The 14,848-nt window shown below is 35.4% G+C and overlaps 1 protein-coding gene across 3 annotated transcripts in view; it reads left to right on the forward strand.

The window, feature by feature from the left end:
- The window catches only part of RAB3GAP1 (RAB3 GTPase activating protein catalytic subunit 1), a 109,459-nt gene that overhangs the window by 20,378 nt on the left and 74,233 nt on the right, over positions 1-14,848 (forward strand). For all 3 annotated transcript variants that reach the window (XR_008426163.1, XM_024569776.3, XM_024569777.3), the window contains exons 4-5: positions 5,939-6,071; positions 9,371-9,449. Coding sequence is in view for 2 of the 3 variants with exons in the window: in XM_024569776.3 (XP_024425544.2) it covers positions 5,939-6,071; positions 9,371-9,449 (212 nt within the window). In the remaining variant the exon portion in view is untranslated. The remainder of the gene's footprint in view (positions 1-5,938; positions 6,072-9,370; positions 9,450-14,848) is intronic.

Raw genomic sequence — 14,848 nt, forward strand, 5'->3', positions numbered from 1 at the left:
ATTTTTACTGATAGAATATATGATTAAAAATCACTAGCAATCACTCACTATATAGATTATAGAAGCTACTAAAGCATTTTAAATGGAAAAGATTTGTATTTTAGGAAGATAACCATGTGGAAGAAAGATAATAGGGTAGAGATAAAATAGTCTGGGCCAGATATTGTAAAGGGCTCAACTATAAAAGAGTGATCTTCATCCTGCTGAGTTCTTGGGCCCTCCAAAGTTCTAGCTCAATATTTCATTGGCTACCTCATTATTAAGTTGAACGATAGCGTGAAGGATTGTTGGGACCAAATTATAATGATGTTCTAGTCCATGTTCTTGATAATTGCCATTATCTTTTTTTTTTTTTTTTGAAAAAGAACATTTTTCTTTCCCTTATACCCAATTTCCTTGTCTCTTTAAAAAATCCTATTTTTTTCTTTATGGCATATAATTTATAGTAAAATGTACAGAATTTAAGCATACAGTTTGTTTTGACAAAGTATGTACCTTGTTACCAGCATCTAAATAAAAATATAGAACATTTTCACCATCACAGGGAAACTCCATGTTTCTCTCTTCAGTCAATCTTGTAGGTAGAACAAAACAAAACAAAAATAGAAAACAAGCAAAAAACCCCAACAACTGTAATCCCACAGTTCTTATTTCTTTCACTTATATAGAGTGTTTTTCCTGTTCTTGAATTTATATAAGTGGAGTCATACAGTATGCATACACTCTTTGTGTTTGACATTTTTCTCAATAGTGTTTTAAAAATTCATTCGTGTTGCCCATATCATTCTTTGTATTGTATGATAATGTCACAGTGCGTTCGTCCTTTCTCCTGTTGATATTTAAATTGTCTCCATTTTTTACTTTTATTAATAAAGCTGTTGTGAATAATTTTTGAACCCATGGTTTGATTTTTGTTTTTTGAGTATGTTCTTAGTGGAATTGCTAGGTCTTATGTTCAATTTTATTAGAAACTGCTAAATTATTTTCTAAACTGGTTGTACTGTTTTATGTTCTGAGCAATTTATGAGATTTCAAGTTGCTCCTCATTCGCTCTGACACTTGACATTGTCACATTTTTAATTTTAGTCATCCTATTGGGGGTGAAGTGGTATTTCATAGTGCTTTTGTTTTGTATTTCATGAATGACTACTGATATCAAATGGTGTCTAGTCATTCATCACAGTTAACTGTTTATTGGTCATTCATAGCTTTTTAAAATTTTATTTATTCTTATTTCTTTAAATTATTATTCAATTACAGTTGTCTGCATTTTCCCCCCACCACACCCTGCCACCCCAGCCAAACCTCCCTCCCTCCCTGGCTTCCACTCTCCCCCTTGGTTTTGTCCATATGTCCTTATAGTAGTTCCTGAAAACCCTTCCCCCCACTACCTCCTCCCCCCTCCCCTCTGGGTATCGTTAAGATTGTTTTTAGTTTCAATGTCTCTGGTTATATTTTGTTTGCTTTTTTTCTTTTGTTGATTATGTTCCAGTTAAAGGTGAGATCATACAGTATTTGTCCCTCACTGCCTGGCTTATTTCACTTAGCATAATGCTCTCCAGTTCTATCCATGCTGTCGAAAAGGGTAGGAGCTCCTTCTTTCTTTCTGCTGCATAGTATTCCATTGTGTAAATGTACCAGAGTTTTTTGATTCACTCATTTACTGATGGGCACTTAGGTTGCTTCCAGCACTTGGCTATTACGAATTGTGCTGCTATGAACATTGGGGTGCATAGGTTCTTTTGGATTGGTGTTTCAGGGCTCTTAGGATATAATCCCAGCACTGGAATTGCTGGGTTAAAAGGCAGTTCCATTTTTAGTTTTCTGAGGAAATTCCATACTGTTTTCCACAGTGGCTGCACCAGTCTGCATTCCCACCAACAGTGCACTAGGGTTCCCTTTTCTCCACATCCTTGCCAGCACTTGTTTGTTGATTTGTTCATGATGGCCTTCTGACAGGTGTGAAGTGGTATCTCATTATGGTTTTAATTTGCGTCTCTCTGATAGCTAGTGATGCTGAGCATCCTTTCATATGTCTCTGGGCTCTGTGTATGTCCTCCTTGGAGAAGTGTCTGTTTGTTCAGGTCCTTTGCCCATTTTTTAATTGGGTTTTTTTTCTTCCTGGAGTGTAGTCATGTGAGTTCTTTATATATTTTGGAGATCAAACCTTTGTCCAAGGTATCATTAGCAAATATGTTTTCCCATGTAGTTGGTTCTCTTTTCATTTTAATGCTGGTTTCTTTAGCCATGCAGAATCTTTTTAATTTGATGAGGTCCCATTTGTTTATTCTTTCCTTTATGTCCCTCATTCATAGCTGTATTTTGCTAAGTGTTAAAGTCTTTTGCTTATTTAAAAAAATTGTTTAGTTTTTTATATTATCCTCAAGTATCTGGTTGTGTGTCCTTCGTCAGGTATATGTATTTTGAGTTTTCACTCTAGTAGCTTCCCTAATTTTCTTGTCTTTTGATAAGCATAAGTTTGTTTTAATGAAGTTCATTTTTTTAATATAAAAATTTTTTTGTTAGTGACTTTAGTTTCCTATCAAAGGAATCTTTGCCTATCTCAATGTTGTGAAAATAAGTCTATGATTCCTCCACGTGAATATCTTATTATTCCAGGACCATTTGTTGAAAAGACCATCCTTTCCCTACTGAATTGCAGTGGCTCCTCTGTTGTAAAATGAAGTATATGGGTGAATGTATTTCTGGTCCATTATGTTTTATTCATCTATTTGTCCTTATGCCAGTGCTGTGGTGCCTTAATTACTTTGGCAAAGTAAATCTTAAAATCAGTTAGTATATTTTTCATCAAAATTATTTTAGCTATTCTTGGTCCTTTGGGTTTTCAAGTTAGTTTTAGAATCAGTTTGTGAGTTTCTACAAAATGCCTGCTGAAGTGTTGATTAGGATTGTGTTTAATTTATACATTAATTAATTTGGGGAGGATTGATTGACATGTTCATAGTGTTGTATCTTTCAATCTATGTCCGTGATATATCTCTTAGATCTTTAATATCTTCCAGCAGTGTTTTGAAGTATTTTTAGGTGGAGTTCTTGCTCATCTTTCCTTAAGTTTATTCATAGATATTTGATTTATTTTTGATGTTGTAAGTGGTATTTTTGAAAAGCGTCATTTTCCAAGTATTTGCTGCTAGTATATAAAAATGCATGTGGTTTTTGTATATTGACCTTGAATTCCACAACTTCATAAGTGCAACAGTTTTAGTAGCTTGTAGATTTTATTGAATATTCCTTGTATATAATCAAGTGGTCCGTGAGTGCAGTTTTATTTCTTTCTAATGTATATGCTCATTTCTTTTTATTATCTGGATTGGAGATTATTTTTGATGAATTACTAGATTAATTTTGAATTGGAGTTGTCATTTCTTGTTTTAATCATAAATATACACCATACTGGAATTTAATGTCATGATTATATCATAATTGAATTAAAAGAGGGAGGTTTGAATGTCGTTTCTCACTTGAGCTAAATTATCTTCAAAAGTCTGTTTTGGATGCAGAATCTGGATGTCTTACTGAATACACCTAGATTCTCCGTTACATAGGTGTTGGTAAGGTTGACAGCAGTACCCAGAAATCAGGATTAGGATTGAATAATTTTTTTTATTAAAAAAATCATTTAAAAAGAATATTTCAGTTTTCCTACAGGCTTGAGAAAGACACTGACCTCATTTTCTGGACTTAATCTTTTTTTCCTTAGTTTTAGCCTTAACTTCTTTATAGTGGGCATTTCTCCTAGCAAAACAAACTCTTCTGTGTGTTATTATATTATTCACTTCAGTTTGAAGTGTTTGGTATGGGCCATATGTGTCCTAATTTCACACAGGTTAACCTCTCTTTAAGGAACCCCAACATGTACATGCCTTACATGGTGGTTATTCTGCTAATGAAAAGATTGCTATTTGATGTATTTAATGAGATACTTCTAGCACATTTAAAATACAGGCTATGGCATAAATGACACCCCTTTTTATTACAAAGTCATAAGCATGTAATTCTGTAACATAACAATATCACACTCAAGCACACCGTATGACATTTTAGGTGAAATGTTCAAATTAAAACTATAAACTATTACACCCATATTACCTTACCAACCACACTCAAGCAGGCCTTACTTCTGCTGGACCCTGTATTATGATTTAACTCAATTCAGAACTGTAAATACCTTGCCAGGAACACATATACAACATTTGGCTGTTATACATTAGATACGGTTATGAAAACATTTTATAAAAGCTCAGAAACTCAGAATTGTTTCTTACATATTTTCTGCCTAGTGTGGGACTGTCTGTGCTGGGTTGGTATTTCCTGCCTCATAGTGGTGCTCAGCTGCAATGACTGTCCCTCTCCATTGGAAAGAATAACAATGGGAGATTAGAGGCCCCATGGGAAAAATTCTTCTCTATGGTTATGTTGTATAGGTAAGGGAGTTCTTTGAAACTTTTAATTAAAATGTTTTCCAATCAAGAAGTTGCTGTTTACAAAATAAATGAACAAACAAAACAGAAATAGACTCATAGACACAGAGGTCAGACTGGTGGTTGCCAGAGGGGAGGGGGTTTAGGGGACTGGGTGAAAAAGATGGAGGGGTTAAGAAGTACAAATCGGTAGTTACAGAATAGTCATGGGCGATAAAGTGTAGCACAGGGAATATAGTCAGTAGTATTCTAATAACTATGTATGGTGTCAGGAGGGTACTTTAAATGTTGGGGGGACCACTTTGTAAAGTACATGATTGTCTACCATCTGAAACTAATGCAAAATAATATTGAATGTAAATTGTAATGTAAAAATTTTTTAAATAAAGTTTAAACAAAGTTCAAAAAAAGATGTTGTTTAAATGAAAATATTTGAATGCCAAAGCTTGATGAAGAAGCTTGCAAAAATCTGTTAAGCAAGTAAGTACTACAGATGTCATGTCACTTAAATTGATTTAACAAACTGCTTTTTTCTGAAGCAATTTCTTTTTATTTTTTAAAGATTTATTTATTTATTTTTAGAGAGAGGGGAAGGGAGGGAGAGAAACATCGATGTGCGAGAGAAACATAGATTGGTTGCCTCTTGCACACCCCCAAACTGGGGACCTGGCCTGCAATCCAGGCATGTGCCCCAGCTGGGAATCAAACCAGCAACCCTTTGGTTTGCAGGACAGCGCTCAATCCACTGAGCTACACCACCCAGGGCTGAAGCAATTTCTGATGTTCAATAACACTGTGTGCTACGTTGTGCTGTTACTTGATTTGAGGTTTTAAAAAAGTATATTTTATTATGTATTTTTCTAATTTTTTAAATTTATAAGATTTCATCCTTTTTAGTTAAAAGTAGCTTAGAGATTCTGCTATTGGTAGAGAGGTTTTTCTTTTTTCATGTGAAAAAGTATGGGATTTACTATATTCATTTTATATAGAGACTCGTGTCACAAAAAGTACTTGAAAATTATAATTTTGTAGGTTACTTGATAGTTAATATTCTAGGGAATTTTTAAAGGAACAGTGATAAATCATTTATAAAATGACTTCCTCTTTATTTTTTTAAAATAGTTTATTTATTTATTTATTTTTAGAGAGAGGGGAAGGGAGGAAGAAAGAGAGGGAGAGAAATATCAATGTGTGGTTGCCTCTCATGCGCCTCCTACCTGGGATCTGGTCCACAACCCAGGCATGTGCCCTGGCTGGGAATTGAACCAGCCACCCTTTGGTTCACAGGCCTGCACTCAATCCACTCAGCTACACCAACCAGGGCTCTTGTTCATTCACATATGTATGGTTTTTTTACTTTAATTGTAGAAGATAACTATAGGATGTTACTTTTAGATGAGTGGGCAGAAAAAGTGGAAAAAATTCCTGTGGTTAATAAACATAATGCTAACTATTGAATACTTTAATGTTTTTCCGCCTTTTATTGTTAAATACAGGGTATATTTACTTCTGGCACATGGGAAGAGAAATCAGATGAAATTCTCTTTGCTGACTTCAAATTCTCAATTACTCATCATTATCTTGTGCAAGAATCCACTGATAAAGAAGGAAATGATGAAGTGTTAGAAGGTGAGCTTTTACATATATTTTAAAAGCTTGACATATGGGATCGTTTATTTTTCAGGTTTTTTAAAAGATTTTATTTATTTTTAGAGGAAGGGGAAGGGTCAGAGAAAGAGAGGAAAACATCAATGTGTTGTTGCCTCTCTTGCAGCCCCTACTGGGACCTGGCCAGCAAGCCATTCATGTGCCCTGACTGAGAATCAAACTGGTGACCTTTTCATTCACAGGCCCGTGCTCGGTCCACTGGGCCACACCAGCCAGTGCAGATTGTTTATAATTTTGAGTTACAAATTTAGTTCTCTTAATTAAGTAGTAGTCTTCAGAGATGTTTTATATATATGAAGTTGTTTTACCACATCTGAAGTAGATTATGATTTTTTCAGAGGAAGAATCACAGCATCATTTTAAAGTTAATTAAATCAGCTAATATTTATTGAGTGCCTAACATGTGTTAGGTACTCTCTAAGCCAAATTGAACCCAAACTTAAATTTACATTCCAGGAGGTGGAATAAGGTTTATAATTAAGTAACAGTAATAGGAGGTAGAAAGTGATAAATGCCATCCCAAAGCACAGATAACATTCTACTGGAGTTCAAAAAAGATTGCTTTTAAATAGAAATGTTCAGAGAAGGTGTTAAGGAGAATGAAGCAACTAATCTGGGCTTCGAAGGATTAAAAAGAAAAAGTTATTTGTTGATTAGTCATTGTAGTGTTTTGGCTATATCCCAGACTTTAGAATCAGATCAAGTGGATACAATTCTGGTTTTTCTACTTAGTAGTTACTTGACCTTTCTAAACTTGAATTGTCTTAAAATGAAGTAATACTACCTAGAAGGTTAATGGGAAGATTTAATGGGATACTGTACATAAGTACCCATCTCACTACCTGACTCATGCTAGATACTCAGTAAGTGTGCTTGTAGTTGTTAATAGATGACATCATCCAAAATCTCTGTAAATGGTGCTTATAGTTGTTTATAGGTCAAATAACCAAACTCTTTGTCCTGAGATACACTAGTATGAGGGAGGACCTCAGAAAAACTGGAATTATCTTCTGGAGGACAGGCCCCTTACACTACAGGCTTCCCTTGTTAGGTGAGCATTCCAGGAACCCATCTGTATCAGTGTACCAGCTGGCTTGTGAGAGGCAGCTTTTAGCTCTAGTGAATTTTTTTGAAGACTCAACGCATTTCCCCATTTCATAATGAGTAATAGATGAGCACACCTACCCACACTGCACCAAGTGTTCAGCAGTTTTTGACCAAAAAACAGCATAACCCCACTGCTCCACCCTTCTTATTCCTGTTCTCCCCGCCAGAGACATTTTTTTTGCTTGTTTCTCTGGATGAAAAAAGTCCTCAAAGGGAAACATTTTGAAGGAGGTGAAATAATAAATCGCAAAAGCACTAAAAGGCATCAAAATTGATGAGTTCAAAAACTGTTTGAGTAGTGGATATGTCTCGATGGGTGTATTGCATCAGTACTTTGAAGGTGACTGAGGTTTAAACATGTAAGTGTAACTGTATAGTGAAAGATGTTAACTTAACTGTGGTGATCATTTCATAGTGTATACAGTTATCAAATCATTATGTTGTGTACCTAAAACTAATATAATATTATATGTCAATTATACTTGAATAAAAAATAAATTTAAAAAAGTTTTTTTGGTTAAAACATTACCATTGGTAAGTATAGGCCTGAAATGTCTGTGCCTTTTCTTGTATAGGAATGAAATTATGTTACCTTTTCTGTTATATATATTATTTTTACAAACAAAACATAACATTTGCATTTAGATTTATAAACTAGGATAAATAATGTTGATCATGTATACATATCTCAGATAATTATATATACGACAAAGTAAGATAATTATACTAAAATATGAACATGTGTACTGTAGGAATAAGGGAAAGAGGGAAATGTATGCAACTGGAGGGAAGTCTGATAATGCCCGAGAGATTTCTGGGTCCAACATTCTCTTGATTGATGAAGGCAATTGTTCACGGTAGAGCAATCTTAAGTGCTATTATTTTGAGAAAAGATCATACATGAAAGAAAAAACAGTTTTGTTAAGGAGACTAAGAATCTGTTTCTGAGGTGAGCATATGAGGGGGCTATGTTATGAGTCAAGATGAATGGATTTAATACAGTTAAAAGACATTATTGTTGTATGTGTGTAGATATTGTCTGTTTTAATTTGGTTGTGATTGAAGCTCTAACTAATGGTAGAAATTAGTTTCAAGTAAAGCATTACCTTGGTTAATAGAGAAATACACATTTACCGTATTTTTCGGACTATAAGACACACCGGACCATAAAGACGCACCTAGGTTTTAGAGGAGGAAAATGGCAGGGGGAGAACCCCGCTCTACCACTGCTCCCCCCCCACACAAGCTGGGTAAGCTATATTCGGACTAAGACGTACCCCCATTATCCTCCCAAATTTTTTAAAGTCAGAAAAATATGGTAAAACTATTATTAGAGATCAGAAGATTTGAGCACTGATCTTTTATTTTGTTGGAGTTGCTTATTGCTTTAGTTAAGTAAAATGTCAAGTCATTAATGTTCTCCTTTATTTTTGCAAGTGAATAAAATATAAATTTGCTAAGCAATTATAGCTATGCAGCAAAAGGAAATATTTTTAACAGGTATTCTTTCTGTTTTAAATATATTATGCAGTTATGAGTAAATAATGATCATTGATGTTACTACCTTATGGATAGCAATAGTAAGCGCTTAAAGATATACAGTTATAAGTAGGAAGGTGGTTGTTGTTTACAAGGACATTTAAGATGGCCAGGGTCCACCGCAGGAGGTGATATGGAGTTGACAGGCCTCTAATAGAATTTTGAAGAAAAGTGGACACAAGGGCTGACTAAGAAGAATAAATTAACTTTCTACTCATGATGGGAAATTGTATGAGTCATGGCTTTTTAAGAAAGGAAAAGAGTACAAACAAAGGAGTATACAGGAGTGAGCAAAAAGTAGGTTTATAGTTGTTTTTATGTAAAATAATACTGTACAATAATTAGTAAAAATAAAAGAATAAACTGTTTCACATACTCACAACTGTAAGCCTACTTTTGCCCACCCTTGTATATATGTAGGCTGACTTTTTTAAAGAAAAGAGATTGAGAAAGACATCCCTCTTTCCCCCAATTTTAGGACTAGTCCTAGATTTAAATCTTTTAGCAATTGCAGAACTACCTGGACTAGCAAGATATGTTATATGTTTCTTTAAATCATAATATTCCTCATTAAAATCAACATAATAACTTTCATTATCTAACTTTTTTTGTAGATGCTATTCCACAATCTATGCAAGATTTACTGTGTATGAATAACGACTTTCCTCCAAGAGCACATTGCTTGGTAAGATGGTAGGTATACGTTTCACACAGATAACTCTTAGTATGTGTGTTGGGGAGGCCCTAAGACCACTTCAGGGTCCTTGATTTCCTAGAAGGACCCACAGGACTCAGCATATAGTTGCACTTATTGCTATGATTTATTACAGTGACAGCATGCACAGCAAAATCAGCAAAGGGAAAAGGTGCCTGAGGCAAAGTTTGAAGGCAGTGCAGGTGTTTTAAGAGTCTTTCCTAATGGAGTCGCACAGGAGATACTTAATTCCCTTAGCTACAAGTTGTCACAACACATGAAATGTTATCTACCAGGGAAGCTTGTTAGAGGCTCTGCTTTCAGGGTGTTTAATTGGGGGCTGATACCTTCTGACTGATAAAAAACAAAATTTCAGACTCCCAGAAGGAAAGCAAGTGTCCAGCATAAACAGTTGCACAAACAGTTTGCACAGTTGCACATTGTTTGCACAGTTTAGGCATAGTACCACTTACCAGTTAGGGTAGTAGTGAGAAACCTCCCTAGATCCAAGTTCCTAGATACCAGACCAAGGTCAGCCTTGCAAGCAGATTATTCTGAGAATAGTAGTCGAACGCCTGCTGTTAACATTTTTCTGCATAATATGTGTAGTATCTAGGGTAATACCTAAATTAATTCTGATAATTAGTATAAAACACTTAAAATATCACAGAAAACAATATATATTGTTAGAAATTGAATTGAAATAAAATGTTGATCTTGTTACATAATACCATCGAAGGTCTAAATTATAAATGTAATACATTACTATAAGAGACACATCACAATGAAAAGGTCTTTATCTTTTTCAATTATTCAAACTATGTCTGAACTTTATTTTGGAGGGAGTGGCATTAAAACACACCATCTCCAAAATGGCCCAAGTGTGAATATATTGTCAAGAAAGGAGAACTAGTTAAAGGGAATTTATATAGTGGTTTTAAGTTATTTTCTTGGTGTGAGTTGGTCTTTCGCTTTTTTTTAAATTAAAGAATTTCTAGGAATGGGGAAAATGATAACATCTGTGTTTCTTTTTCATTTCATTGTAACTACTATAGCAAGCAGACTGTGTAGCACACTAAAAAATAGAAGAAAATTATTGCAAGTGCAAATAAACTGGATATTGTTTCATAAATACTGTTATTTTAGTGTGATGTTTTAAAAACTGTGAACTTAAACAATTTAAACAACTATTTGGTTGGCCAAAAAGTCCATTACATTTTTTCCTTAAAATAAAAGACATTTTTCATTTTCACCAATAACTTTATTGATTTGGATACTTTGAGTATGTTGGCTGTCTCCTGCTATTGGCTTCTAGTGGGTAGAGGCCAGGGGTGCTGCTAAACATCTTCCAATACATAACATAGCCACACAGCAAAGAATTATTTTACTAAAATGTCAGTAGTACCAAGAAACTTCGCAAACCACTTTAAACACATTCAATTGGTCACCACACCTTCTCCTTACACTGCACAAATCTTTTTCTGTGTTTCAGTTATGTTTTTACCTCTCTTGAAATAATAAAACTTAATACACCGAAAATGTTGCATATTTTCTTCCATTTTCAATAGTAAAGTGGCTGCACAAAAATTCACCAGTTGAGGAAGAAAGAGAGGGAGAGACATCAATGTGTGAGATATGCATGGATTAGTTGCCTCTCACGAGCCCTCAATTGGAGACCTGGCCAACACCCAGATGTGTGCCCTGGCTGGGAATCAAACCAGCAACCTTTCAGTTCACAGGCCCGCACTCAGCCCACTGAGCCACACCAGCCAGGACTGATGTTTATTTTTTAATGCATGCTGATGTGACACTGTTACAATACAATCTAACAAAATTGTTTCAAATGAAGTTAAAGCCCATAATGGACTTTTTGGCCAACTGAATATAAAAGCAATTTTATAAATTACCCTATGAATTTATCAGAAGAATCTTCTGATCTTTTGAAATGTGAATGTATAAATTTAACATGACAAAATACAGGGTCTAGCACATATAACACCCCTTTTTTATTATAAAATCTTTTATTACAAAATCATAAGCATGTAATTCTATAACAGAACAATACCACACTCAAACACACCATATGACATTTTAGGTGAAGTGTTCAAATTAAAACTATAAATTATTACACCCATATTATTACACTACCCATCACACTCAAGCAGGTGTACTTCTGTCAGACTCTGAATGACTTCATTCATTCATGATACATTAATTGAACATCTACTATTGGCCAAACACTGAATTAGACATTAATTTCTAGTTCAGGTACTTATTATCTTGGCTGCTTTGGGCAAGTTACTTACTTTCTATGAGTTAGTTTCCACATTGTTAAAATCAGTAAAATAGATAGCATGCACCTTTAAGGATAATTGTGAGGATTTAATAAGATAATGGCATATAATGTATTTATCAAAATCTGAATGCTGTTACATGATTTCTGTTCAGCTTTTTCATATATATATTTCCAAAAATTGTGTTTGGCACATAGTCCATAGTTTAATATTATTCACTGAATGAATAAATAAAAGTTTTTTAACCTTTCTTTTTTTGTTTCAGTATTAGTTAACATTCAGTGTTATTCTGTATTGGTTTCAAATGTACAGCATAGTGGTTGTACAATCATATACTTTACAGAGTGATCCCCCAATATTGCAAGTACCCAATTGGCCCCATATATAGTTATTATGATATTACTGATCATCCCTATTCTTTAATTTACATTTCTGTGACTGTTCTGTAACTGCCAATTTGTATTACTTTTTTTAAAGTGTATTTTATTGATTATGCTACTATAGTTGTCCCTTTTCTCTCCTTTATCCCCCTCCACATAGTACCCAACCCCTCCAGCATTCCCCCACACCTTAGTTTCATGTCCATGGGTCATGTAGATACCTGTAAGTTCTTTGACTTCTCCATTTCCTATACTATTCTTACCTCCTCTGTCTATTTTGTACCTACCATTTATGCTTCTTACTCTCTGTACCTTTTCCCCAATTTCTCCCTCCCCTCCCCACTGATAACCCTCCATGTGATCTCTATTGCTTTGATTCTGTTTCCATTCTAGTTGTTTGCTTAGTGTTTTTGTTTTTTTAGGTTCATTTGTTGATAGTTGTGAGTTGTTATTATTATTCTTAGTTTTGATCTTTTTCTTAGAAGTCCCTTTAACATTTCATATAATAAGGGCTTGGTGATGATGAACTCCTTTAACTTGACCTCATCTGGGAAGCACTTTATGTGCCTTTCCATTCTCAATGATAGCTTCGCTGGATAGAGTCATCTGGGATGTTGGTCCTTGCCTTTCGTGACTTTGAATACTTCTTTACAGCCCCTTCTTGCTTGTAAGGTTTCTTTTGAGAAATCAGCTGATAGTCTTATGGAAACTCATTTGTAGGTAACTTTCTTCTTTTCTCTTGCTGTTTTTAAGGTTCTCTCCTAATCTTTAATCTTGAGTAATTTATCAATGATGTGTCTTGGTGTGTTCCTCCTTGGGTCCAACTTCTTTGGGATTCTCTGAGCTTCCTGGACTTCCTGGAAGTCTGTTTCTTTTGCCAGATTGGTGAAGTTCTCCTTCATTATTTGTTCAAATAAGTTTTCAATTTCTTGCTCTTCCTCTTCTACTTCTGGTACCCCTCTGGGTTGGATATTGGAACGTTTAAAGTTATCCTAGAGGTTCCAGAGCCTCTCCTCATTTTTTTGAATTGTTTCTTCATTCTGTTCTGGTTGGATGTTTCTTCCTTCCTTCTGGTTCATATTGTTGATTTGAGTCCTGTTTTCTGTCGCATCACTTTTGGTTCCGTGTACATTTTTCCTTATCTCACTTTGTATAGTCTTCACTTCTTCCTTTATTTTATGGCCGTACTCGGTCATTTCTGTGGCATCCTGATTACCAGTGTTTTGAACTCTGCATCTGATAGGTTAGCTATCTCTTCGTCACTTTGTCCTTTTTCTGGAGCTTTGATCTGTTCTTTCATTTGGGCCATTTTTCTTTGTCTTGGCACACCTGTTTTGTTGCAATGGGCGGAGCCTTATGTATTCACCAGGGTAGGGCAAGCCACTTTGTGTGTTGTGGTGCTGTGGGAGAGCGGTCGGAGGGGAAATAGTGCTGCTTGCTGGGTTCTTGCCCCACTTTCATTCACTTCCCCTGCTACCCATAAATGAATTGTGCCCTTTTAGGTACTGCCCTGATGCTGATTCCTGGGTGGGTGGATTTGTGTACGTTCTAGAACCCCATGGGCCCTCCAACAGACTCTCCTGTGAAACTGACAGTTTCTCCCATGGCAACCCCCACAGGTTTTTACAGTCAGAGGTTTTCAGGCTTTATTTCCCTTCACTGACACCCTGGGTTGTGCAGTCTCTCTTGCTCCCCAGTTGTTCCTCCAGTTTATCATCATGTGAATGTGGGACCGTGGGACCGCCCAGTCCACCAGCTGCCACCTTGCCTGCCTTGTCCGCCACTGCCTTGCTGCGTGTCCTCTCTGCCCTGGCTTCCCATCTCCAACCCTCCTACCACTCTGGGTGACTGTTTCTTCTTTAACTCCTTGGTTGTCAGACTTCCTTACAGTTCGATTTTTTGGCACTTCTGGTTGCTTTTGGTTTTTAATTTGGTTGTTATCCTTTTTTGGTTGTGCGAGGAAGTAAAACATACCTACTTATACCTCCATCTTGGCCGGAAGCTCCCAATTTGTACTTCTGAATTTCTTCACCTTTTTCACCTAGCCCCCCGACTATTTACTTTAAAATTTTTTTATTTTTAAAATTAACATAGAGTAAAATTGACCTTTTTTTGAACAGTTTACTGAACTGTAACACATACATAAGTTTTTTGATTACTACCACAAAGAGAATATAAAACAGTTCTGTAACCTCCCCCAAATCTCCTCTTGTTTGTTAAAATCCCCGGCAGTCACTGATACGTTCTTAGTCACTATTGTTTTGCCGTTTCAAGAATGTCATAGATGTGGAATCATCCAGTAACCATTTGAAACTGGCTTCTTTCAAGTTAATGCTTTTGAGAACCTTGCAGTAATTCTGTATCATTAGCTTGTTCCTTTTTATTACTGAGTAGTATTCTATTTTAAGGCTATACCACAATTTATTTACTCATTCATCTGCTAAAGGATAGAATTGTTTCTAGGTTTAGGCATTTATGAATAGAGCTAATATAAATATGTGTATAGATTTTGGTGTGAAAACACATTTTCAGTTCACTTGGGTAAATGGATATCTGGGGTCAGTCGCTAAGTCATCTAAGTATATATTTCACTTTATAAGAAATGGCCAGACTTATTTCCAGAGTGACTGTACTATTCCCACCAACAGTGTATGGCAATTCCAGTTGCTCTACATTGACACCAGCACTTGGTTCAGTATTTTTTATTTTAGCCATTCTAATAGA

Source organism: Desmodus rotundus, chromosome 2 (assembly GCF_022682495.2).
Source record: "Desmodus rotundus isolate HL8 chromosome 2, HLdesRot8A.1, whole genome shotgun sequence".
Classification (NCBI taxonomy): Eukaryota; Metazoa; Chordata; class Mammalia; order Chiroptera; family Phyllostomidae; genus Desmodus; species Desmodus rotundus.